We start from the raw sequence: 27,469 nt of genomic DNA on the forward strand, positions 1-27,469 counted from the left end.
TGTATTTATTTTAGAAATGTATTCGGATATGTTTTGTACGAGCAAATGAGAAAGAAGGGGTGGGGCAAACGCGGGCTGACGGGAACTGGAGTAAAGGTGAGACGTGTTTGTGGACTCGGCCGACAATAGTGGATATATATTTTTCCTACCCTTACCTACGGAAATATATACTTTTTTCCTTGGATTACTTTCAACGGGCACCCGGACTCTGCAGGTCTGCATTAAATCTTAAGTACCGGTATCATTTTCCGTTCATTTTGCCGGCTGTGATTTTTGGACTGTATTGGGTATGGGTTAATTTCGTGTTTGTATTGCGTTTTTTCAATGTGGCCGCATGCGGCTAATATACAGGTGCGGCTTGTGTACGTACAAAATCCTCCTGAAATGTGGTGGGTGCGGTTTATAATCAGGTGCGCTCTATAGTCCGCAATTTACGGTAAGCATTTCTGCTACAGTGGAACCTGGGTTTTCGAACGCCTCTCAGTTGAACAAATGGGAGTCGAACCAAAAATTTGGAGAAATTCTTGCTTCGCTGTTCAGTCAAAAAATCGGAGTTCGAACGCCGGTAATGCGTGAGTGCGTACACTAGGGTGCCATGCTGAGCGACGTACGGGTGTTTTAGCCCCTTACTATGCCTCCGAAGAAAGCAGCAAAGTAGCTACAGGTGAAAAAAGAAAAGTAGTGCGTACAACTATTGCATTTAAGAAAGAAATAATAGCAAAATATGAAGGAGGTGTGCCAGCGCCTTCTGCTGACCACCACAAAGGTAACAAATCCTATTCATAATTCTTTTCTTTATCCTTTTTTTAAAAAATTTTTACACGTTCATGTTAGCGTCATCTTTCGTACGGAAGATTACGATAACACGAATGTACGATTAGCCTGGGTTAGCTTTATGTGGGTGTTGGAATGGAGCCCAACTTTCAGGGTGTTGGAACGGAGCCCCTTTTCCAATGAACCGCTCACCACTTGTTGTGGAGACCCGGGTGCTAAATGACTTGTAAACGACCTGATTTTTTTATTTTTACACGTTCATTTTAGCGAAATCTTTCGTACGGAAGATTACGATAACGCGGACGTACGATTAGCCTCAGTTAGCTTCATGTTTACGTAGAACATTCAAGGTAACCATTCAGGGTGTTGGAACGGATTAAAACCATTTACATTATGTTTAATGGGAAAAATGATTTCGGTGATCGAACGAATCGGTTTTCGAACAGGGTTTTGAAACGGATTATGGTCGAGAACCGAGCTTCCACTGTACTTTAAAAAAAGAAGTTGAAATATCCTGAGCATATTCGAGTCAGTTGAATCAAGCAGAACAGACGGAACCTTGTTCTATTTATGGCAACTCACCAACAACAGATTTATCCTTGACTTGAAGTGCAACAAAAATAAACAATATCATAAAATGACAATCAGCAGTAAACAATACAAAGTAAGCTCAATTAATGAAATCTAACTCTCACGACCTGAAACAACCGGTCAAGTAGACCTATTCTACCGTACTTCAAATAATTTGTTCGCAACAGTAGTCAATTGTAAATCAATGTCAATTGAGTTTCACGCTATAGAATAAATCACAATCCCTCCTCAGACAACTGCTCGAGCTAACAGGGAACGAACGCTGTGAAAAGATGAAGCAACTGGAAGCTGTCTTAGCGGCACAGCGGCGTTTTTTTACGAGACCTCTGGAGTCAAATGAAAACGCTACAAAGGCGAGCTACGAGGCACTGTGAACCTTTCACGAAGGGCGAATTTAATAAAGAGTGTTGATGCGGAATACATTTGCAGCTTTCTCAAAAGTTGCGACCCCCCTGCCTGAACCCTTTTCTTGGGTGGGCTAGCGCACAAAGAGAGAAATCTACTATATATACTTAATCTCCACTCTGGTTTTGCCTGCGGACTGAAAAACGGTGACAAGTAATCAGTAAGAAAAAAAAAATGAAAGCGATAGTGACATTCTGGAATGTGGAGACTTTTACTCTTGCCCCACTTATATTTGCAGTAAGGTGAGACCCCAGGGGCCCAAAACAAAAAGATAAGCGTAAATGACACCCCGGGGCCCACATCTCTTTGAGTGAGCGCTACGCGACGATAAAACCTATTGTAAACACGAGCATCTCGGCAAAGTAAAGGGACCCCCGCCCCCCCCGGGGCGCCAGACAATCACCAGATATTTATGAGCCCGCCCGTGATTGCCTCTAGAGGGCGTGCCAAAGAAAGGCCTCCAGCCGGGCTTTCTCCTACAATTAGAGCGCCAAAACAAATAATCCAATGCGGCTAAACACTCGGAATCGGACTCCGAATCGATCATTGTCGCTCCCGGTGACGTTGTCACCGCTCGGCGCTGAGGTCACATGAAAAGCATTCGAAGAGAAGCCAAGAAAAACCACGTCGGGATTAAAACATAAGTCATTTATCAGTCTACCCGCATTCCATATGCAATAACCCGTAAACGATCCCGTTAAATCCCGATCTGAGACCTACCCAAAGTCTATTCAATGCTGTACTTAAAGAACATGGATGGAAATGGGAAGGATATACTCTCTAACAATGAAATCTTAGCTGGAACAATAGCACGAAGCCTTACCAGGTCCCAGGTTAAATTTGATCACGATATAGAAAAACGAAAACATGTCAAAACGTTTCGGAAATGACTAGTTTACAGCTCTAAAACCTCTTGAACTTGGCGATTTTTTGGGACGTTGTGAAAGAGTTGTAAATGGTTGACCTCTCTTTCCAGAGGTGAAAAACTGCTTGTGGACACTTGCACGTTAACATGGATCCCATATGGCATTACACCCGTGGCTAACATTTTTTAGACGTTGTGAAAGAGTTGTAAATAGTTGACTTCTCTTTCCAGAAGTGAATAACTGCTTGTGGACACTTGCACGTTAACATGGATCCCATATGGCATTACACCCGTGGCTAACATTTTTTAGACATTGTGAAAGAGTTGTAAATAGCTGACTTCTCTTTCCAGAAGTGAATAACTGCTTGTGCACACTTGAGCGTTAAAATGGATCCCAAATGGCATTACACCCGTGGCTAACATTTTTTAGACGTTGTGAAAGAGTTGTAAATAGTTGACTTCTCTTTCCAGAAGTGAAAAACTGCTTGTGCACACTTTAGCATTAAAATGGATCCCAAATGGCATTACACCTGTGGCTAACATTTTTTAGACGTTGTGAAAGAGTTGTAAATAGTTGACTTCTCTTTCCTGAAGTGAATAACTGCTTGTGCACACTTGAGCATTAAAATGGATCCCAAATGGCATTACACCCGTGGCTAACATTTTTTAGACGTTGTGAAAGAGTTGCAAATAGTTGACTTCTCTTTCCAGAAGTGAATGACTGCTTGTGCACTCTTGCGTGTTAAAACGGATCCCAAATGGCATTACACCCGTGGCTAACCAATGTGTCCTTTAACATTTGAGTCAGTCACTATGGCCTAAAGATTTTTGAAGCTGAAGCAGGTCATGTCATTTTCTTCCACACAGGCCCGCATAGGCTACAGAGAAAAAGCTTGCAATTAATCAAGAGTAGTGTCAATCGACAGCCATATCGGAAATCCGTTTAGTTTCAAAGTTGATTTACGGAGTGAAATGAACTGATTACAACAAGGATTGTCAAACGATGCAGGAATGCTTTTAGGTGTATTTTTTTTCCTGACATTGTACAGGCTTACTTCTGACAGCCCAAAGGTTGGCCGTCAGAACATTGAGGGGTGAAAGTCATGGCCCGCAGGCCAAAGGTGGCCCACCACATCATTTTTTGCGGCTCAATAATGTTGAGAGAAGCACAAGAGTTAAGATGTGACCAACAATAACTTGCAGTTTTAAATATGCCCACTGGAAGTCGCCAAAGCCAGGCGCCCAACGCTTGTATCTCCTGATGACCATTAATCAACCAGAAAACATGACGGAAACCCATCCCAATGTTATTTGACTAAAAGTCACGGACGCTCTTGTTTAAGGCCATACCAAAAATACCAAATTAAGAAAAAATAGCATCTGAGTGACTTTACAGACGTTTAAAAAAAGATGAATTTCTTAATATAAGAAATGTGCAATTTAATAGCAAAGTGCTTCTATTCAGGAAAAAAGTTTTATATCGAAATTAAAATCATTTGGATTTGTGTTTGTGTCCAATTGCTGTCGCTTTCCCGTCTGAATTTCTTCCGAGTTAAATCAACTCTCGTGGAAAGGAATTCAATTGCGGTTTTGCTTTTTGTTCTGACAAATAGAAAACTCGTCACCGTAAATTCCGGACAATCAGCTGCTACTTTTTTCCCTAACTTTCAAGCCTGCGGCTTATTCAGTGATGCGGCCAATTTACGTCATTTTTCTAACGGCCGCCATTGGCGCTCCAGTGTGTACCGTCTTTCTTTGTGAATATGTGTAAGCCATGTATAATATGTATTTGCAACTGTATATTTTTGTAATGTATTTATTTGAGACACTTATTCTGATATGTTTTGCACGGGTGAACGAAAAAAGAGGGGCGGAACAAACGCGGAGTGCCGAGTTTAAGTGGGGACCGCTAAAGGTGAGGGACAGACAAGGAAAGAAGAGGTAAAAAATTGGTTAAAGAAAAATGAGTTGCGTGAGTAAATGTGTTCGTCTGATATATTTTTCCCACCCTTACCTTTGGAAATATACACTTTTTCCCTTGGATTACTTTCAACGGGACCTGGACTCTGCAGGTCTGCATCAAACCTTAAGTACCGGTATCATTTTCCGTTCATTTTGCCGGCTGTGATTTTTGGACTGTGGACTTTAACGAAGCACATTTAGTTTCAATCGCGGGACTTGAAGTCGGGTTTGGGTTCATTTTGTGTTTGTGTTACATGTTTAAATGTGGGCGCGTGCGGCTTATATACAGGTGCGGCTTGTGTATGTACAAAATCGGTTTTCCTCTTAAAATGTGGTGGGTGCGGCTTATAATCAGGTGCGCTCTATAGTCCGGAATTTACGGTAACACTCCAAGACATTTCATCTTAGTAAAGGGAAGGAAAAACAAAATAATCAGTTTTATAACCCAATCCTACCTCAAATTGAATTGTTTCATTGTTTGGGCATGTCATTTGTTTTGTTCTTCCTTGTTTGTTTGTTACTTTGTTCCTGGTTTTTGTTATTAAAACGTGACAATTTTATTCCAGATTGTAAATATGAATTTCAAAAAACGGTTAACAACTCCACACCCCAACAACGATGTGTATCTCCCGAAATTGTGAGAGTGATTGGGGTTCGGAATTTTCGACTCATAAAAAAACGCCTGATTGTCAGCAGATGGAACCATTACTTAGCATGAAAAAATAAACGTGGCGCTGGTGAGGGGAGAACAGCTAAGAAAGGCGTTTCTTTCTCTCTGTGTCTTATGCCCACTATTTTCCTCTCTCATATTCTTTTCATCTTTTTTTGCTCTTTCTTTCTCTTTTTGTCTTTTTTCTCTCTACTTTTTTCTCCTTTTCTATCTCTATTACGCTCTCTCCATTTCTCTTCCTCATTCTCTCTCTTTTTATCTCTCTCTTTCCTTTCTTTTCTCTCTCTTTCTCCTTCCGCCTCTCTCTCCGCCCTCTCGCTATCTCCCTTTCTTTCTTTATCCCCCTTTCACTCTCTCTCTTCTTCTATATCTATTTCTCTAACTCTCTCCCTGACCCCTACTTCATTCTCTCACTCTTTTTCCTCCTTCTGTCTGTCCCTCTTTCTCTTTCCCTACTTTTTTATGTTTCTTTCTTTTTCTCTCTCTGTTTTGCTCTCTTCTTTTTTTCACGTCCCCTACGCATTTCTTTCTCTCTGTTTCTTATGCCCACTATCTTCCTCTCTCATATTCTTTTCATCTTTTTTCTTTTTTTGCTCTTTTTTTCTCCCTTGGTCTTTTTTTTCTCTCCTTTTTTCTCTCTATTATGCTCTCTCTATTTCTCTTCCTCATTCTCTCCCTTTTTATCTCTCGCTCTCTTTTTTTTCTGTCAGGCGGCCCCCCACCAGAGCTAAAACGAGTAGCGCGAGGGGAGCGAGGGGATCTCCTGGGCAGAGTCAAAATCCAGAAGCGCGAGGCAGGAAATCCAGCATGTGCTCGTCCGCCCCGAAGCTGGAATGCCGATTTTTGGGAAAAGAGAAAGCGAGGAAATCGTCACTCTGGCCAAAAAGGAATTCTACGGAGGACATTTTGGAGAAAGCTTTCTAGTTTTTGGTCCGGAAGTCTTCGGTTTGAGCCGAGTGGGGGGGACGATGTTTCCAGACCTGAAACAGGCTGCGAGGAATAACTGCTAGGAACCTTTTGATCTTTGTCTTTTCAGGTGAGGAAGCCCTCGGAATCCAACCCCTGATGCCGAGCAAGGGAGGCAACGGCTGCCAACCTTGGAAGTCTTAGGTATGATTCTGCAGGGACTCGAACCCGTGACCTCCCAACCCTAAGGCAACAGCACGGTAGAGAAATCCCTAAAACAATTCCGGACCGACAACTAGCAGTCTAGCCGTTGTTGTGATCTTGGAATACGTGTCACGATGACTGATGCCATGCACCTGCGCCAACTGCCTTGATTGGCTCCCAGTCACTATTTAAACCCACTCCTTTCTGCCACCTGTGGTCAGTCCGTCTGCGAACCTCAGTTTACTCTAGGCGAGCTATTCGACCCTGACTCACTCCTGTTTTTGCTCCCTTCTGTTTCCCGGCTTTGACCCATTTTTTTTTATCGTGAACACGCCCACTCTCCTCTTCTGGCTTTTGACTTGTTTCTGATCCCGACCATGTTTTTGCTCTCCTTTTCCCGGCTAGCGACCCGTTTTTCTGTCCCTGACACCACCATCGCTCGCTACAGAAGATCCACTTCCGGATTCGGATCACAATCCGAGAGCGACTTGCCTCCCGCGGCCAGCAAACACTGGATCGTGGGCGCAGTCCTTCCTCTTTCCTTCAATAAAACATGTGAGAAACGCAAGTGGGTCCTGCTTCCGTTCTGGTTACTTTAACTGGATTACCTTCAATTACTTTTAATGACTCCACTACCAAATATGCTAATAAAAGACAAAATATGAATCAAATGAGTCCATTTTGTGCAGGCTTGGGGAGTAACCGAATACATGGAACGGCAAAAATGATGATGTTTTCATTTTGTTTCTGTGGCATTTGATGTTCGTTTTGCCAGAGATCAAAGCCAGGAGAGAAAGCTTACCACGTGTTGTGAGTCATCCTTTGATTCATATTTAGTTTCTTTTGTCTTTTATTAGCAGGGTTTGGTAGGGTTACTTGAACTGGATTACTTTCAATGATTTTTGGATGACTCCAATTCCAAATATGCTAAGAAAAGACAAAAGAAAGTAAAAAGGAATAAAATGATGACTCACAACACGTGGTAAGCTTTCTCTCCTGGCTTTGATCTCCGGCAAAACGAACATCAAATGCGACAGAAACAAAATGAAAATCAATCCAGCTTGCCAACATCATTTTTGCCATTCTATGTGTTCCGTTACTCCCCAAGCCTGCACAAAATGGAGTCATTTTATCCATATTTAGTTTCTTTTGTCTTTTATTAGCATATTTGGTATTGGAGTCATCCAAAAGTCATTGAAAGTAATCCAGTTAAAGTAATCCTACCCAACCTTGGTCGTGACAGTACCGCAATGCATAGCGCTTGCATTTCCGTGTGCCTGGAAAAGTACGGGACAACAGAACAAAACACAAAATTCAAGATCCATTTTAGGGACTCTATTCACTCAAGTCATGATTTAGCAGCCGCTACCAGGACGAGAAGAAAAAAACCTCATTATAAGACGTGTTCATTGTCCACATTGAAAATGTCCCCGCTAATTGTATTTTTTTAACCCGGCAGGGTGTCGTTTGCTTTTAGCGCCGCTCATAAAAGCGTAAAGTGACACTTTGTTTTTTCAATTTTGGCCGAGACGCAGCTGCAGACAAAAGAGAGACTTGCCGAGATTTCGGTCGGACGAATCTAGAACTGGAAATGAAGACTTGCGGATGTAAAGTTGACTGTTTTTGGTTGTGTATTTCTCAGACTTCCATGCTATGAAATCAACCTGTTTTTATATTCCTAAATATAAAAACATCTCACACACACACACATAGTCACGTTTCAAAGATCAATCTACCGTATTTTCCGCACTATAAGGCGCACCTAAAAGTCTTAATTGTTTTCAAAAGCTGACCATGCGCCTTATAATACAGTGCGCCTTATATATGGATCAATATTAAATCGCAAGGTCTCGCAACTTACGCAACAGCCTCCGACTCGATTTTCCCCCGAACATGGAGTACTCCGCGGTGCATGCTGGGATTTATATACTGGCGTTTCATTGGCTAACCAATGTGGCAATCATCATTTGAATCGATCGCTATCGGCTAAAGTTATTCGGAGCCTCGGATAGGCTAGAGGCCCGAAACAAACCCTGCAATTGGCCGAAAAAGATGACTGAATAGCAAGCTTGGTAAACTACGCCATAAAGAAACATGTTTCATTAGTCTATATTTGTAAATATTTTACTCTCCTGGATTTACTACACTCACGGTTGTAAGAAGACCATGGTTGCGTATCATTATTGAACGTGAGAACTATATTTTCCTGGTATCTTGTTTCTTGTTTGTTTATTGTCATATGCAGAGTAAAGTTGCGAGCGAAAAAGAAAATAGAAACTAAGGAATGGTTGGCATTTCTTAAATCCCAAAACTTTAAATGATATTTGAAACGATGCATTTGAGTGATATCGTACAGACACCGTTTCCGTATATGTCCGAGACACGTATTTGCGTCTTTGCAAGCTTTGGGAATGTTAAGGAGGTAATAAGTTGGACTGAACCATCTGACTGTTTTGTCGACGTTCCCATTGTAGCGCCTTATAATCCGGTGCGCCTTATCTATGGAAGATATAGGACCAAAAACTATTTTTGGGGGGTGCGCCCTATAACCCGGTGCGCCCTATAGTGCGGAAAATAGGGTAATTCCATTTTTTGTGAATACGTTTCTCAATTTTATTTTACTGTAAAGTCGCGCTTATGTGTGACTTCATTTCCTGTTTATGTGTGACATCAATAAACCACGCCTACCGACCGAAAGTTGTTAGTACGGCCCGGGCAAACTGGGAAGATGGCCGCTCCGCCGTGCTCGCTCCATTCGCGAGTGTTTTTATCTGAATAATTCTGCCAACAGAGAGTTTATATCTTGTACATCTCTCACAGGGCAGCACGGCGGCACAGTGGTTAGCGCGTGTGCGGCACAGTTCTGAGGGCATGAGATCCAACCTCCTGTGCGGAGTTTGCATGTTCTCCCCATGCATGTCAGGTTACTTGGCCGGTCCAAATTGTCCCTGGGTGGGAATGAGCCAGTGAGTTGTCTGTCTCTGTGTGCCCTGCAGACGGCCAGGAGATAGCTAGGATGGGCTCCAGCGCCCCCGCGACCCTACTGAGGATAAGCGGTGCAGATAATGCACAAGTGTCAAACAGGCAGCCCGCGGGCCAAATCAGGCCCGCTAAGGGATTGAATCCGGGCCGCGAGACAACACTCAAAGAAGCGCAAGAGAAAAACAAGCTGCAGGTTGAAATAGGTCAACTTGATGTTGCCGAAGCCAGGTGCTTCGAACAAAGATACTCTACTTGTATTTCTTTCTCTCTCTCTCTCGCTCTCTTTTCCACGCCTTTTCTCCCACTCTGTCTCTTTCACTCTCTGCGTCTCTCTTTTTCTCTTCTTTTGTTGCTTTTTTGTCTCTTTTTCTCTCTGTGTCTTTTATACTCTTTTGCTCTAACTTCCTTTTCTCTTTCTTTTTCTCTCTTCATACCCTTTGCGCTTTCTTTTCTCTCCTGTCTTTCTATTTCTCTTTGGATTTCTTTCTTCCTCTCCCTTTCTTTTCCCCCCCTCTCACGACTTTTAACATTATAACCCCAGCTGACAAATCTCTCAACATGCACAGTAATGTGATTGATATTGTCAAGCTGTTTAGGTATTTTCGTTTTGTTTCTGTTTTACTAAATTATGAATTCCCCTTGTGGAGATCAAAGAGATCAAAGCCAACAGAAAAGCTAATGTTGTGACTCATCCATTTGCAGGTAACTTGTACCCGTTTTTATACTCATTATTGTTTTTATTTCTATTTTTTCATATACATTAAAAAAGGATGATGTTGGTTAAAGAAAAATATGTTGAATCTATTGTAAACGTTAAAAATCCACTATACGATCTCTTGTTGAAAGTATCTTGTTAAAATGGATGTAAAAATGTATTGTGATATTCTAAAATGTATTTTCTGTAAAGTGAAAAGAAAGCTCTTTGATATGCTTTGTTGGCAGTCTTACAAGAGAGAGAACTGCAATGAGATCAAAGCCAACAGAAAAGCTAATGTTGTGACTCATCCATTTGCAGAAACTGTAATAATAAAAAACCTCATCATCCAGTCCAGCGTGAATGTGGATGGAGTTGCAGATGTCTGACCAAAGAGGGAGGTCTGGCGAACCCGTTGAGGGGAGAAATCCACTCCATGGCAGCAAAACTGTTACCATCAAATTTTATTGGGAATCTTTGCACATGGCTAAACATAGCGTTCGATCGGAACTTTGGTTTTGTACACTTTTTTAAACAAGTTCTACTTCAGTATAACATTGAAAGCGCAATCGAGGGAGATTGACAGTACCCATCTCCGTGAGATCGACAGGGTTGGGTAGGATTACTTTAACTGGATTACTTTCAATGACTTTTGGATGACTCCGACACCAAATACGCTAATAAAAGACAAAAGAAACTAAATGGGAATAAAATGACTCCATTTTGTGCAGGCTTGGGAGTAACCGAATACATGGAACGGCAAAAAGCTGTTTGGATTGATTTTCATTTTGGGCACACGGAAATGCAAGCGCTATGCATTGCAGTACTGTCATTTTGCCGGAGATCAAAGAGATCAAAGCCAGGAGAGAAAGCTTACCACCTGTTGTGAGTCATCATTTCATGGGGCGGCAGTAGCTCAAGAGGTAGAGCGCTCGTCTTGGGATCCCATTTCGAATCCCGGCTCGTCCGTGTTACATGTCGGAGTGTCCTTGGGTAAGACACTGAACCCCTAATACGCCCAATTGGGAAATGTGGAGCACATTGTAAAGCGCTTTGGGAAGTCTTGACTTGAAAAGCGCTATAGAAATGCAGATCATTTCATTCAAATTTAGTTTCTTTTGTCTTTTATTAGCATATTTGGTATCTGAGTAATCCAAAAGTAATTGAAAGTAATCCAGTTAGGGTAACCCTACCCAACCCTGGAGATCGAGGGCGTTTGAAAAACGTCATTCCATTTTGTGGACTTGGTAACATCACACACGCAAACACACAGCAACCTGCAAAAATCTCCAAGCTTTATCGAACGGAAAAAGACTTTATATCACATCCAAGGGGACAGCATTGTATTTTAGCACTCGTTAGCACGCTAGGAAATCCGCTATATGACGAGCGTCGCCGTCTCCCTAAAGGAAAAACGAAGGCAGTAAGAGCTGATCATCAACTTGCATATATTAGGAATTCTGAAAGGAGAGAATTCCATTATGGCACTTGCTTTTTTTTGTATTCTTGAAACTCCGTGTTAGTAAATAACGACACCTTGTTAGTTCGCCCACAAGCACGGTATTAGGGTTTCGTTATAAATTTCGGCGATGTTGACGTGCGCGGAATAGTCAGATTGAAATGAAAATGTGGGGGTATGGAGCAGTCCAGATACAGTGGTTACTCTACATCCAGATACGAAAAATTCGAGATACGAAATGTACGTCGGGCAAGGATCTTGCCTTGCATACGACAAAAAAATCCAAGTGAAGAGAATTTCCAGACCAATGAAAAGTGCAATGTCCCTGTTCTGTCATGATGGCTGATTCGGGGCACCTGTGACTGCCCCGTTTGATTGGCCACCTGACTCTTTTTAAACCCCCCTCTTCCAAGAGGTAGCTGTCAGACCGTCTGCCAACCTATGCTTTCAGCTAGGCAGGCTCCGTACTATCGGACATTCTCCTGCCCTGTTTTCTCCTGCCTGATACCCGTTGCCGACCTGTTTCTGGACCCGTTTCTGCCTTGCTCCTCCGTCCCGGCCATCGACCCGTGTTGCCCCGTTTCCTGCCTGTTACCTGTCGCCGACCTGTTTCTGGACCCGTTTCTGCCTTGCTCCTCCGTCCCGGCCGTCGACCTGTTTTCCCGCCGCCTACGACGACCCTCGCTCGACACGGAAGTGCCACTTCCGCGTTCCTGCCATCTGCTACCCGTGTCCGACGATCATCGGATCAGGGAAGCAAGCACTGTTCTCTTTCTTAATAAAAGCTGAGTAAAACGAACGCTATTGGGTCCAGTCTCCGTTTCTGTTCTTAGTGCAATACCCCAGTTTAAAGTGCACTGTTCTAGTTAGTTTTGACTTTAGATGCTATTGACTTAATTGTAAAACAGAAAACATATTTTATTTCAGAAAAGTTCTTCAATTGATTTTTTTACCGTTAAAGATTTTACATTGTACTGTTTACTTAATCACACTCGACTTCATTTCCATAACTTTATGCTATGGGTGATTTTTCTCTCGTCAGGTTGACTGTTCCAATTGGAAGTGCAATATTACAGTTGTGTATAGTTCTTATACTTTATATTATATTACATATTTCTTTCTTTTCATGAGTCGTTATATTGTTTATTTTTGCCAGACGGAGTGCAACTTTACTCTCGTAGAAATACAATGATAATGAAGCTGTTTAAATCTAAAACACACTTCTATTATATAGCATAAGAAAAACCTATATTTTATGTTGACAATATCTGTGTATTATTTATTATTGCAACGTCCGTTTTGTCCTGGTCATCCTGGAAGGGGGATTACTTCAGGTTTCTTCATTTTCCTCATGTTAAGGTTTTTGAGTTTTTCTTTGCCCTCATGTAAATTTTAGATCAGGGAATGGTGTCAGAATAGTCTGTGGTTTGCAATCATCTGTGGTCTGTGCAGCCCTTTGAGACTCTTTGTGATTAAGGGCCAAACAAATAAACATGACTTGACTCATCCTGAGGTTTTTGAGTTTTTCCTTGCCCTCATGAAGGTTTTAGATCAGTGGATGGTGTCAGAATAGTCTGTGGTTAGCAATCATCTGTGGTCTGTGCAGCCCTTTGAGACTCTTTGTGATTAAGGGCCAAACAAATAAACATGACTTGACTCATCCTGAGGTTTTTGAGTTTTTCCTTGCCCTCATGAAGGTTTTAGATCAGGGGATGGTGTCATAATAGTCTGTGGTTTGCAGTAATCTGTGCAGCCCTTTGAGACTCTTTGTGATCAAGGGCCAAACAAATAAACATGATTTGACTTATCCTGAGGTTTTTGAGTTTTTCCTTGCCCTCATGTAGGTTTTAGATCAGGGGATGGTGTCATAATAGTCTGTGGTTTGCAATCATCTGTGGTCTGTGCATCCCTTTGAGACTCTTTGTGATTAAGGGCCAAACAAATAAACAGGACTTGATTCTGATTGAGCTCGCTCACCGCTAACATTAGCCCATTCCAATTAGCATGTGTTACCTGCCACAGAGTCCCGATTTTAGGAGGCCGGGAACGGATGTATTGGTTTTCCGTTGTTTTGAGATACGAGTAATACTAGATATGCCCGCAATGTCGTATGTAGAGGTCACCGCTGTCTCCTGTTTGCATAACGAGAGAAAAAGGTTAACCCGGTATACATTTGGGAATAACCCGATTGGAAGTGAGGACATGAGCCACATCCTGACTCAGCTAGACATTGCAACATTTATCGTATGAAATTGAAAAAAGACGATTTTATCGATGCGCAGAAGCGTACTGTGATTGTTTGCTCTTCGACCACGAAGGGTTTGTCATCGCTGTTTAGTTAGAATGTACAATTTGTCCAATTTTTTGGGTGACAGTAGCAGCAAGTCGTGGAATCAGTTGAATGGATACACTAGCAGGGTTGGGTAGGGTTACTTTAACTAGATTACTTCAATTACTTTTGGATTACTCCAATACCAAATATGCTAATAAAAGAAAAAGGAAATTAAATAGGAATCAAATGATTTTGTGCAGGCTTGGGGAGTAACGGATCACATGGTATGGCAAAAATGATGTCGGCAAGCTGTTTGGATTGATTTTCATTTTGTTTCCGTCGCATTTGATGTTCGTTTTGCCGGAGATCAAAGAGATCAAAGCCAGGAGAGAAAGCTTACCACGTATTGTAAGTCATCATTTTATTCATATTTAGTTTATTTTGTCTTTTATTAGCATATTTGGTATTGGAGTCATCCAAAAGTCATTGAAAGTAATCCAGTTCAAGTAACCCTACCCAACCCTGCCATTAACCTGCGTGTGAACGTCGTGATAGTGTCACAGCATCTTTCTCTACATCGTAGCTGAAGAAGTGGCACTGAACCGAGAAAGCGCCGAGGCTTTAGCGTCCAAATTCGCTTTTGCAAATTGGCAGACAGACAATAAAACTACACAAGACTGCGAGAGAGGGCCCCTTAAGACAAAATGACCCGTCAAATGACGTCACAGCCGATAGAATTTGAGTCGGGCACATAGCCGGTCGCTCCAGCCAACAGGAAAGCAGATTTCTGACCTACCTAAATCCTATTGGGTGGAACGACCAGAAGTGGGCGGGACTTAATCTGCTTTCCTATTTGGCTATGTGACCCGAAGAAATCCTATTGAATGGATCATTTTGACATAAGCGTCCCTCTCTCTTACCTGTGACAGAATTTGAGGAGCCGTCAGTCATAAAAAGCTCCGTTTGCATCAATTCATATTTAGTTCTGCAAAACCATAAAACGGACTTCAGTAGCTGTACACGTTAAGTGCAGATCATCATCTCCGACCTTGAGGAATCGTCCAATGAACAAGCTAGCATCTGAATCACGCAGAGTACATGGCACTGGAGAGTTTTCGGTCAGGTCCGTCCCATCCTGATTGGTTGACGCATACGCATGGCAGTTTTCCATCCGGGAAGTCCAGAAAGGTGGAGGTCGTGGATTCTGTTTTGACCGGTAAACAATTCCCAGAGATGAAAGAAAACAAAACAAAAATGGGGTCTTGAAGTTTGGGGTGAAACCCTCTGGATTGCACCAATGCTAACTTTTGGCAGTGTTGAAAGAAACGTTTGATAAGGCAACCCGACAATCCAAGTTGTTGCGGTCGGTCTTTCCGGAGGCATGCTGGTCGAAAGATGGCGGTGGGTAAGGACGGGTCACGACGGGACGGCGCGGTGGCCGCTTCCGCTCGCCACCCAAAAAAACGCCAACTGAAGGGCTGAGATGAGCAACACGGGGGGACTCAAACTGGACCCCGTGCCACAGTCAGGGTCTTCCTCCTGGAGTTTAGACATGAAGGACAACGTTGAACATATGAACATAGTCCTTTCCTATTGGTTTATACATACTAGATTTGATTTTGTAGTATTTGAAAGAAAATGTCATTAAGCATCGTTTTGATCACACGTGAACCAAGCGAAAGCGGAGCAGTAGGCCTACATTACAACAATGTTTTGAATTTTCTTTGGATATCATCTAATGGAATCATCGAGTCGCAATGGCAGAACCGGAGTTAAAACGTCGTAAGTCCATCTGATCTGAAAACAACAGGCGGGGTTGATTGTGTACATTTGAAATACACGCGGTCATAAAAAACATCGGATTTCATGTGGTCGTGAAAGGAAGTCCGTCTCTTTTTAGAGAAGCGGCTTTTTCGGCTCAACTCATTCGAGAGAGCCGGCTCTCCAACGGCTCACTTGCTTTGATGCATTATATGACGAATGATGATGTTGTATAAAGAAGTTAAGAAAAAAAGGAAGTATAAAAGGAGAAAATGAAAAAAGACAGGTTTGTGGTTATCCCTTGAATCAGTATACCTCGCTAGTTCACGGTTCCACTTTTGCGGGTTCAGAGCTTCGCGGCTCTAAAAAATATACCTTACCTTCTCAATAAAAGCATTTATTGACTTGAGCAAGCGCGAGCTTATGGCAATGGAGAAAACGGTGTGGACACTCTTATTGTGAAGGGGAGGAGGAGGCCCTGACACAATGCTTAGTCATGGTGAGTTACCGCTTCGCTCACCCCCCCACCCTCCTTCAACTCCTCCCACCTCACCCCCTTCTTCTGTGGCGCTGTTTATCATGGACGAACTCGGCGACACGACGTAAGTATACAGGTATTCTCTTCTGTCACATTTCATCTCAAGTTTGACTTTATTATAAAATGAATTCATAGTTTGAATAAGAAAATTTATTATTCTACTTAATATTAAATATTGGACACCTGCAAAGGAGATTGCAGAGTATGCCAGTTTGTTATTTTGACTATAATGTAGTAGATGAGGGTGTTCCTCTGCCCATTGCGGGAAGTTAGCTGGGATCAATGGTCCCTGTCATTTTCCTTAGGGGTCTGAGCGTTCACACAAAGTCGGTGAGCAACGCTTGAAACAACAGTGAGCAACAGCAATCCCAAGTGTGGCAACTAAATCATGATCAAACATGTCCAAAACTTGACATCACGTCACATGTTGCTGAGTTTGCGGCAATGCAAAATAATTTTTCTCTTTTGAATGAATTGACTCATGTACTATTGCAAAGCTTGTACGGCCATTTGTTCTTACAATTCTCTCACAAGATATCCATTTTTTTTATTTCCTGATATATTTTGTTGCATAATATTAACATTTTTGGGGGCTTATTGAGTCGGTTGCACGATACACAACTGTATTTAATACAAAAAAAAAATTGTGGAATGTTGGCAACAAGATGGACTTGATATAATCGGAAATTATTTGAAAGCAACACAAACTTTTTCTTCTTTTTTCTGTGTAAATTAAATTCCTTTAAAAATAATCTCATTGTGTTTATTTTTCCGAGCTGTTACTTTTTTCTTTTTGTTCTCTATTTACTTTTTCCCTACGTTTTTCTTTTCTTTTTTTCTGGCTTTTTTCTAAATTTTTCCTATTTTTCTCATCCTTTTGTTTCTTTTTTTCTCAGCTTTTCACTACTTTTTCATTTTGGTATTTTTTTCTTTTTTGTTCTATTCCCCCCTTCCTTGAAGTCATTTTATGCAGAATTGTACATGATATTTGGTCATGTTGGGATGAAAGAAGCAAAAACGACCTGAAGAGCCGTTTAGGACCCGAAAGAGCCGGTTCCTTTTAGTGAGCCGAGCCGAAGAAGCCGATTCTTGACAAATTCTACTGACTTTACTTTTCAACTTCGGTCGACATTGACTTCAAAATGCCGCATTTAGGACACAACGTCAGGGGAACCCGTGTATTTTTACCTTCATGCACTGTAACTTTGACTTCAGTTGCTTCTTAATTAGTAATTTGGAGCCCTGATTTTTGTGCGCTGGCTAGATTTTCTTGTGCGCTGAGAATCTGCGAGCAGTGCGCAATTGCACACGTGCGCAGCTTAGTGGGAACACTGGCTGGGATGGGCTCCAACACCCCCGTGACCCTACTGAGGATAAGCAGCGCAAATGGATGGATGTATCGTTTACATCATTGTCTTTATTGGTCGATAATGTTGATGTTCTTTGAATTCCAAACCCTTGCAGGCGATATTTAAAAAAAATATAGAGGGTTTTTAGGGAAAATTCAAGAATTTTCAAGGATTCCAAGCACCCGTAGGAACCCCGTAGCAAGGACGTTGGAAACAAAGTTGGAAAAGGACGCAGATGATTTACCTTTACCCTTTTAAAGTCTTCTCGAGAAGGTACCAGACAGAGACCTCACCGAGTAGAGACTTACGTGTTCGTTGTTATCGAAGCAGACGGCGGGACCTTTCCTGTAGCGAGGGGTCTGAGATATCTCGCAGGGATCAGGACCATCAGCTATGAAAGCCAAGTCAGGAACATCAACTTTTTTTGCTGTCAGGTGAGGAGGCACAGTCCCATTTACGAATCAATGGACTGACATCGTTACAGAACAAGAAAGCAATATATAAACTGTTGCATAGAAAAAAAAAAACGTTTTATTGTCTTTTACGGTTCACCATGGATTCAAGTACAGCCTGGTGTCGCCCATTCCTCCCCAGGGCTGTTTTTTTTGGGTAGCATTTGCTCCTACCTAGACGTCAACTTCAAATTTCCGTGCACTTTTTGTTTAAGTCATGTCAGTTGTATAAGTATTTTAATATATTCATTATTTTTAAAAAATCAGGGAGGTATTTAAGTTCATGTAACTTTAGCATGGCGGCGCAGTGGTTAGCGCGTGTGCGGCACAGTTCTGAGGTCATGAGATCGAACCTCCTGTGTGGAGTTTGCATGTTCTCCCCGTGCTTGTGTAGGTTTCCTCCGGACACTCCGGTTTCCTCCCACATCCCAAAAATCATGCATGTTAGGTTAAGTGGCTGGTCCAATTTGTCCCTAGGTGGGAATGAACAAGTAAATTATCCGTCTCTGTGATTGGCTGGCAACCAGTTCAGGGTGTCCCCTACCCACTGCCCAGAGATGGCTGGGATGGGCTCTAGGACCCCCGCGACCCTACTGAGGATAAGCGGTGCAGATAACGGATGGATGGAACTTTATGCGAGTTGGCGATTAAAATAATTGTATTTCCTGCATCTCCTTGTTTTTGCTTTTAGTGAAAGATTTGTCATGTTAATTGTGTTAAAATTCAAATATGTTTACTGTAAAAGGTTTCAGAGAGCTATAAAAAGTTTTATTTGAAGTTATAAAGACTGTTTTTGGTTTCGTTTTGCATTATTAAGAATGTCTTATTTAATTACTTGTTCTAGGAAAGCACATTCAGGTGGAGACTGATGTATTAGCTCTTATTATAACATGAGTTGGTCAATCAAGCGTATGTGTGATTGAGAAAAGTACGCTTAAGTGAAAGGCGGAGTGATTAGCTGCTACCATAACATGAGTTGGCCACTCTGGCGCTCTAACGGCAAATGAATATAGGCTCCAAAATTCCGGTTATCAGCCTCCTTTTAAAACTCATAATGGGCCATAAAAAAAAAACATATCTTGCTGCTCCTTTTGGATAAATACATCAATAAGTAATCCTATTTTATGAGAAAAAAGTCTAGTCAATGGCTTGAATTGCTCTTAGCTTGCTAAAACGATCACGAATTCTGTTGTTTGGAGCTGAAGTGAGTGCCAAATCAGAATCTTTGGTCTCACTATCGCCCTCTGCCATGAGGCAGGAGAAATGCGTGCCTCACTCAGTATTTCCAGACACTCAGCACGGTAATACATGACATACTCATTGTATTCATAATAATCTCAATTTTATGTGAAAATGCAGCCATTTTGAAGAAGAAAATCCCAAAATTGTGACGTTAAATGAGAATGAACTTTAACACGGAATAAATCCAGTAATACCTCGCTGTATTATGGTTACTTTTCGCGGTTTCACTTCTTTGCAGATTATCATTTTGCATTATTTTCTCCAATTTAATTAATTACACTTTAGCTAACACTTGATCCCCCCCCAAAAAAATCATATATAAAGTACAGTACTTTTAGTTAATTTGATTTGAAATATAGATCAATATTATCCTTGCACGTCACATACTGTGACTAGCGAAGTCATTAAGCCTCAGTTTAAACGGTCTGTGAAAGAAGACACTGGAGAACAGACCATTCTTTGTTGGTAAAATATCTACCGTAAATCCCGGACTATAAGCCGCTACTTTTTTCCCAAACATTCAACCCTGCGGCTTATTCAGTGATGCGGCCAATTGATGTCATTTTTCTAACGGCTGCCAGCGGCGCTCGGGTACAAAAGGTAAGATTTAGACTGGTGGAATATATGTGCAGAGGAAGACTGCAACTTCTTAGCTTGTGCACAAATTAAATTAGCGTAGACATATCCTCATCATGCAAATTGCAAAAAGAAAGGCACATGAGCAGCTTTCAAGCTAAAAGCAATCGAGCAATCCGATAAGAAGGAAACAGAGCTATTGCACGTAAAACTTACTTTGCGAGCGTGTTGCTAGCGTGTTTTAGAATAAGGGAGCGTGGGACGACGTCTATATGACAAAGTTTCTTTCCGACACCGAGGAAGATGACTTTGATGGCGTCAGTTATAAGGAGGAAGATGAGAACAGTTTACCGTGATTTTTACAAGTACGGTAAATATTTTTAACAGACCCGTTTACTGTCTTGCGAGCGTGTTGCTAGTAGCGTGTTGCTACCTGTCACAGTCACGATTTGGGATGAAAGTTTTATTATTATTATTAAAGCTTTGAAAACTCGGTGTACCGTCTTTCTTTGTAAATATGTGTAACCATGTATAATATGTATTTGCAACTGTATATTTTTGTAATGTATATTAGAGACCTATTCTGATATGTTTTCCATGGGCGAATCAAAAAGAAGGGGCGAAAACAACGGGGGCTGACGGGAAGTGGAGTAAAGGTGAGACGTGTTTTTGGACGCAGCGGTGGATATATATTTTTCCCACCCTTACCTTTGGAAATATAGACTTTTTTTCCTTGGATTACTTTTAATGGGACCCGGACTCTGCAGGTCTTAAGTACCGGTATCATTTTCCGTTCAGTTTGCCGTCTGTGATTTCGGACTGTGTACTTTATATTTAGTTTCAATCGCGGGACTTAAAGTCGTGTTTGGGTTACTTTTGTGATTGTGTTACATGTTTTAATGTGGGCGCATGCGGCTTATATACAGGTGCGGCTTGTGTAAGTACAAAAGCGGTTATCCTCTTAAAATGTGGTGGGTGCGGCTTATAATCAAGTGCGCTCCATAGTCCGGAATTTACGGTAGTTTCTTTTCACAATAGTGTCTCACATATTGTCGATTCATAAAATGGATTTTGAGTTTTTTGAATCTATAAAGCCTAAAAAATGGGGACAATACTTTTGCAAGGCACTCCGGATTAGGTGTGATAAAGGATACACTGCTGCTCGTCTTGCACAAGCGGACTGGTGTCACAGGACGAGCAGCTGAGTTTGGCGTCGGCGATGATGAAAACCAGGTTGGTTCGGGGAAGCTTCTCGGCATGGTACAACCTGAAAAACGGCGGCACAAAAACAAAAAACGTGCGACTGTTCAGAATCGGAATCTCCAAAACAGCAATAGACTTCAATTAACGTGAATCAAAGCTCTGATTGTAATCGGACTCGTACAGCAACACATGGCCCGACAGTTACATTTACTATTTGGATGAGTATTAATTATACAGACTACACACTTTATTGAAAAAGTCTCTATAGCACGGGTGTCAAACTCAATTTAACTTAAGGGCCACACGATAGAACAAAAATTCTCTCTGTGGCCGGCCTAGTAGATTAGAGCGAAAGAAAAAGAGAGAGAACTAAATAAGGGAAAGAGAGGGAGAGAAAAAGAGATGGGGTGGGACAAAGAAAGATAGAGAGGGATATAATGTGAGAAACAAAAGAGATAAAAAGAGAAATAGTGAGGGAGGGGGAAAGAAATAGAGATAAAGAAAGAAATCCAAAGAGAAACAGATAAAGAAAAACAGAGAAGGGGAGAAAGTGAAAGGAAAATAATGAAGAGAAAGCAAAAGAAGGTACAAAGACAGAGGGAAAGAGACAAAGAGGAACAGAGAAAAAGAGACAGAGAGAGTGAAATAGAGAGAGATAGAGAGTGAGAGAACGTGAAGAGATAGAGAAATAGTGAGAGGGGGAAGAAGGAGAGGGAAAGAAAGAAATCCAAAGAGAAATAGAAAGAGAGAAAGAGAGAGAAGAGAAGGAGAGAAGACAGAAAAGGAAATAATGAGGAGGGAGCAAAAGACACAGAAAGAGACCAAGACATAGAGGAACAAAGAAAGCGACTGAAAGAGAGAGATAGAGAGAGAGAAAAGGGAGGGAGGGAGGTAGACAGAGAGAGAGAGAGAAAGGGAGAAAGAGAGAGAGAGAGAGAGAGCAAGAAATACAAATATATCGTTTGTGAGAGGCACCTGGCTTTGGCAACATCAAGTGTACATATTTCAACCTGCAACTCGTTTTTCTCTTTCGCTTCACTGAGCGTTGTCTCACGGGCCGGATTCATTCTCTTAGCGTGCCTTATCCGGCCCCCGGGCCGCCTGTTTGACACCCCTGCTCTATAGACTATATATAACCTTTGAATGCACGCTGATTAAAATAATGCAACGTGATCAAGTAAGTCAATAGAAATGCTAGAAAAAAAACATTGCCTTTTCACCTGATTGACAGTAGAAGTGCCAACTTAATTCTGGACCAAGTTCTATGTAGATAATCCATTATCATAGTCACTGAGCAGAGCTAAATTTAACCTGCTTTCGTGCAACCCACTTGAGGATAAAATCAGCCAAACATATGCCGGCTTAATGCCTTATTATGTTTTTAAGGAACACCCCTAGGATTTCGTTTGCAAATCTATACTTTAATATACGGTGCAGGACAGGGTTGGGTAGGGTTACTTTAACTGGATTACTTTCAATGACTTTTGGATTACTCCGATACCAAATATGCTCATAAAAAAAACAAAAGAAACTAAATAGGAATCAAATGACTCCATTTTGTGCAGGCTCGGGGAGTAACGGAATACATGGAACGGCAAAAATGATGTTGGATTGATTTTCATTTTGTTTTTGCCGCATTTTATGTTCGTTTTGCCGGAGATCAAAGAGATCAAAGCCAGGAGAGAAAGCTTACCGCGTGTTGTGAGTCATCATTTTATTCCTATTTAGTTTCTTTTGTCTTTTATTAGCATATTTGCTATTGGAGTCATCCAAAAGTCATTAAAAGTAATCAAGTTAAAGTAACTCTACTCAACCCTGGTGCAGGACCATGAAATTGTGCAAAAAAGTTCAAATGATCCATTAAAAAATAAGATACAGCAGTGTCTAAAACTCATGACAAAAAATATTATTGGACTCCCGGGTAGACAACTCTGAAAAGTGGCCTGCCCCATTTTTCACAACTCGAAACACAATAAGACGACTCATCGCAAAAAAAACAACATTGTTGCAAAGTATTAAGGATTGATTATCAGAGTATATAACAGTACGACACTTTAAATTTAAGTTTATTATAAATCTACGTATAACATTCATTACATGTTTTCCCTCTGCCATCCGTATGTCCCTGTATTGACTCCTCTTCATTCATGCAATGTTTGCGTTGCGTCGTCCGCTACAATCCACGTGAACTCCTTTTTCCGCGATACTTTTAATGTACCTTTACGTTTTGGAGCGTCATCAATTTTGTTAGCTTCTTTTGAATATTTCTTCTGGGGCTGAGGTTTTGGCTTGTATCCTAACCATTTAATAATAATAATAATAATAATTTCCTTTGTATTGTCATTCTTTGTTAGAACGAAATGTCGATACACCTGACCCGTTGTAGCGAGCCGATGCAGCCGCAGCCAACAGAGGGCGCCGCCATTTTACCAATATTTATCCATTTTTCTTGTGTTTTCGGTGTGTCTGCTACAATCCACGTGAACTCCTCTTTCCGCGATGCTTTTAATTTACCTTTACGTTTTGGAGCGTCATCAATTTTGTTAGCTTCTTTTGAATCTTTCTTCCGGGGCTGAGGTTTTGGCTTGTATCCTAACCATTTATCCATTTTTCTTGTGTTTTCGATGCATCTGCTACAAGCCACGTGAACTCCTCTTTCCACCATGCTTTTAATGTACCTGTACGTTTTGGAGCGTCATGCATTTTGTTAGCTTCTTTTGAATTTGTCTTTTGGGGCTGAGGTTTTGGCTTGATTCCTAACCACTTCTCAATTTTTCTTGTGTTTTTGATGCATCTGCTACAAGCCACGTGAACTCCTCTTTCCACCATGCTTTTCATGTACGTTTACATTTTGGAGTGTCATGCATTTTGTTAGCTTCTTTTGATTTTTCCTTCTGCGGCTGAGGTTTTGGCTTGATTCCTGCAGGCTTCTGATTGGCTGCCGAGTAAGCATATTGCCAAACGGACTGAAATTCCGAAATTTCTATAACGCGTGAAGATTTCGAAATTGAAATAAAGCAAACGTTTGATTTGGAGGAAAAAAAAAAGACGTCATTTCAGAAACTGGATACAGTTACATTTGCAGTCTAAAGGTGTAGATCAGGATACAATATAAGCAACAAAAAGGAATTTAAAAAAAAGTATTTTCTTTAACTGGTCTTACTGGAAGGACACTGGAAAACGAGAAGGGTAAACCCTTCATTAGATGAAATGAGTGACTAAGATAACATAAAAGGACCTGTATAACTTTTTCAAGAGAATGAAACAAATACAAAGCGAATCAAAAGCAGCTGCTTATCTTATAAAACGAAAAAACAGGACACGACCTGAAATAAGACTTTACACCTGTGATTACAAAAACTTCGTCGGAACAAAAACTCCAAGTTGGAAGAAAAAAAACAATCGACTCGAAGGGTGCACCGATAATTTTCTCTGCTTTTTTATGGCGCTCGTTAAAAAAGGGGGAACGTGTGCCATGAATGCTCTGGGGCGCATTTAGCGCAGGCACTCCATTAGGCAGCACCGGGGGGGTCTTAAAACACCGCACGCAAAGCGGACTTAAAACGTGCCGGGACTCGACTTCACCTTCGCGGCATGCCGGGTTTTTACAAGCGCGGGGCGCTCGGAGAATTCGAACCTTTCGCTCGTCGCTCGGGGCCGAAACCAACGATTATTTCCGTAATTGATGAATCGGTCGATTATTTGTTCGGTTCGCCGATGAATAGGATTTTTAATTCTCTTCTATGCGATATTTAAGTTTTGGATGGATACAAAAATCGTGCACGGAACAACAGAATATTCTAGAATATTACACTATAAAAAAGTCCATGTGTTTATCAATTTTTCTACATACGAAGGTTTTAGGCTACCTGAACGGGAAAATGTTGCCTCAAGTTACAAAGGACCTTCAAGATACAAACTCAAAAACACAGTAGGCGCCGCTATTCGCCGCTCCCAGAGATTCCCCTATGTAAACACACCGGCTATCGCTTCGAATCTGCCTGGCAACCCCGTGCGCAAGCGTTATCCCAGCATGCTCTTCATGTCACCGTCAGAGTTGAGAGACGAGAAGGAGGAGGGTTTCCGGCAAAATAGCGGAGAGGAGGACGCAGCGATCGTTCAATCGGCCCGGAATAAAGACGTTTCAGCAAAATTCCAAGGAATTGCCTGGAAAAAGTGCTGACAAGCCCGGCCATTTCTGACAGATGGTCAAAAGCAGACGTCATTGGATCAGTTTTCTTTTTTTTTTTAGAATTTCTTTAAAAATATATCATATAGTCCTTTTGCGGGGCTTGGGGCCGATTAGCGCATTCATATTCGAAACGCGCCTCTACTTACGAAGCTACTGCCAGACTAAATTAAATCCGTAAATAGAAGTACCCCTGTAGTCCTCTTCTTCCTTTCACCGTTCTCAATTTAGAAAAAAATGAAAACTTTGAGCATACAGGATATCAATCTGTTACATAAAAATCCTAGTTTAAGCTAGTCATCTCTGAGAGTCTGGGCTCTCCAACTTGGTGCCTCCGAAGGACAGTTGAGGTGCCCACAGAACTGTTCTGACAAGAGCTCATCAGCCCTGGGTCATTAAGATTTTCTAGTAAAATGGTTTTGTATTGGTTGACGGAGTCTATCCAACCCTATTTTTAAAAACATAGTTATAACGCACTTAAGTGTTACTTTAAAAATTCAAAGAAATAAATTGCAGTTGATGGGCTTCAAAGATGAAAAAATCAAGCATTGATAAGTATTTTCAAGCAATTAATAATAGAATGAGAATATATTCATGTATTAGGCAAATGTATTTATTAATCTTTTTATTGATGTATTTTAAGGGGAAATCTGGCTACCTTCTTAGCTTTGTAGCTAGCTATTATCCTACATTTTTATATAATTAGCAAGCCATCGAGCTAGCTTTTTACATTTTTTGCATGCAATTTGGCCAAAATCTAGCCAGCTATTTCTAGCTTTGAGAGTCCTGCTGCAAGTTATCTTTCATATGAGTAGAAAGCGCTGCCTCTCCCACTGTGAAGAGATGTATCTCTTTCTTTTGGACTCTTAGATGCACCCGTCCTAACGCACCTGTAGGTGGCGATGACGCTTCGCATGACAACGCCAGCTGCCGTGTCGCGTCGATTTTACTATTTTGTTATTTCGGACTGTCGAGAAACAATGTAAGAATTTGAAGCATTTTCCTGACCTTGAAAACAAACATTTTCAAGGTCGAGCGTTTTACCGGATTTCAAGCGAACGTACAACCCTGTCAAACGCATACAAAGTGTCTTTGAGACTTTCTGTTACCTGGAGCAGGTATCGCAGTCGACGGTTCCTCTGAAGGAGAGCTCGGTGGTCTCAAAGTAGTACTGGATCTGCTCGGTGATGCAGACTTCCTTGTGCACGACATCGGACATGTCCTCCTCCATGTCGGCTGTGCCCCCCCCAAAAAAAATTGAACTGTTATTTCATGAGCTTTGGAGAGGTATCGATTGAAAGCAGACTCACCTGCATCCAGGTAATTCGGGAATGTAATGCTGACGAGCAACTGTTGCAGGATCGACCTGAGAGCAAAATAACCAAAACTGAAACAATCCCCGCGGCAATTGTGACCGATTGTTTTCTATCTGAGTCTTTTTCTCAGTTTTTTTCCATTCATCCCTCTCTTTCATTGGCTCAGGAGGTAGAGCGCTCGTCTTGGGATCAAGTGATCGCAGGTTCGATTCTCGGCTCCTTTGTGTTATATGTCAAAGTGTCCCTGGGCAAGACATTAAATCCCTAATGCCCCCAATAAGCAGGTTGGCGCCTTACATGGCTGACTCCCTATTGGTGTGTGAGTGTGTGTGAATGGGTAAGTGTGAAGCACATTGTAGAGCGCTTTGGGAGGTCTTGACTTGAAAAGCACTATAGAAATGCAGACCATTTACCATTAGCATCTTGATTATCCTCAAAAAGTTTAGAGGCTGACTCCCTATTGCTGTGTGAGTGTGTGTGCGAATGGGTAAGTGTGAAGCACATTGTAGAGCGCTTTGGGAGGTCTTGACTTGAAAAGCGCTATAGAAATGCAGAACATTCTGCATCTTGATTATCCTCAAAACGTTTGGAGGCTGACTTCGTATTGGTGTGTGAATGTGTGTGTGTGAATGGGTAAGTGTGAAACACATTGTAAAGCGCTTTGGGAGGTCTTCATTGACTTGAAAAGCGCTCTAGAAATGCAGAACATTTACCATTTAGCATCTTGATTATCCTCAAAACCTTTGGAGGCTGACTCCCTATTGATGTGTGTGTGTGTGTGTGTGTGAATGGGTAAGTGTGAAGCACATTGTAAAAAGCTTTGGGAGGTCTTCATTGATTTGAAAAGTGCTATAGAAATGCAGAACATTTACCTTTTAGCATCTTGATTATCCTCAAAACGTTTGGAGGCTGACTCCCTATTGGTGTGTGAGTGTGTGTGCGAATGGGTAAGTGTGAAGCACATTGTAAAGCGGTTTGGGAGGTCTTCATTGACTTGAAAAGCGCTACAGAAAAGCAGACCATTTAGCATCTTGATTATCCTCAAAACGTTAGAATCCT

At 41.6% G+C, this 27,469-nt stretch overlaps 1 protein-coding gene across 1 annotated transcript in view; it reads right to left on the minus strand.

Moving 5' to 3' along the window:
* Positions 1-11,244: 11,244 nt before the first annotated feature.
* Positions 11,245-27,469, minus strand: part of LOC148356142 (voltage-dependent calcium channel subunit alpha-2/delta-1-like) — a 122,264-nt gene continuing 106,039 nt past the window's right edge. The window contains exons 34-38 of the mRNA XM_088346849.1: positions 26,405-26,460; positions 26,204-26,330; positions 20,857-20,969; positions 17,741-17,823; positions 11,245-15,323 (exon numbers count right to left, since the gene is read on the minus strand). Of these exons, the coding sequence (XP_088202975.1) occupies positions 15,201-15,323; positions 17,741-17,823; positions 20,857-20,969; positions 26,204-26,330; positions 26,405-26,460 (502 nt within the window). The 3' untranslated portion in view covers positions 11,245-15,200. The remainder of the gene's footprint in view (positions 15,324-17,740; positions 17,824-20,856; positions 20,970-26,203; positions 26,331-26,404; positions 26,461-27,469) is intronic.

The sequence above is a fragment of the Urocampus carinirostris genome, chromosome 11 (assembly GCF_059441175.1).
Source record: "Urocampus carinirostris isolate Australia breed hairy pipefish chromosome 11, RoL_Ucar_1.0, whole genome shotgun sequence".
In the NCBI taxonomy this organism is placed as follows: Eukaryota; Metazoa; Chordata; class Actinopteri; order Syngnathiformes; family Syngnathidae; genus Urocampus; species Urocampus carinirostris.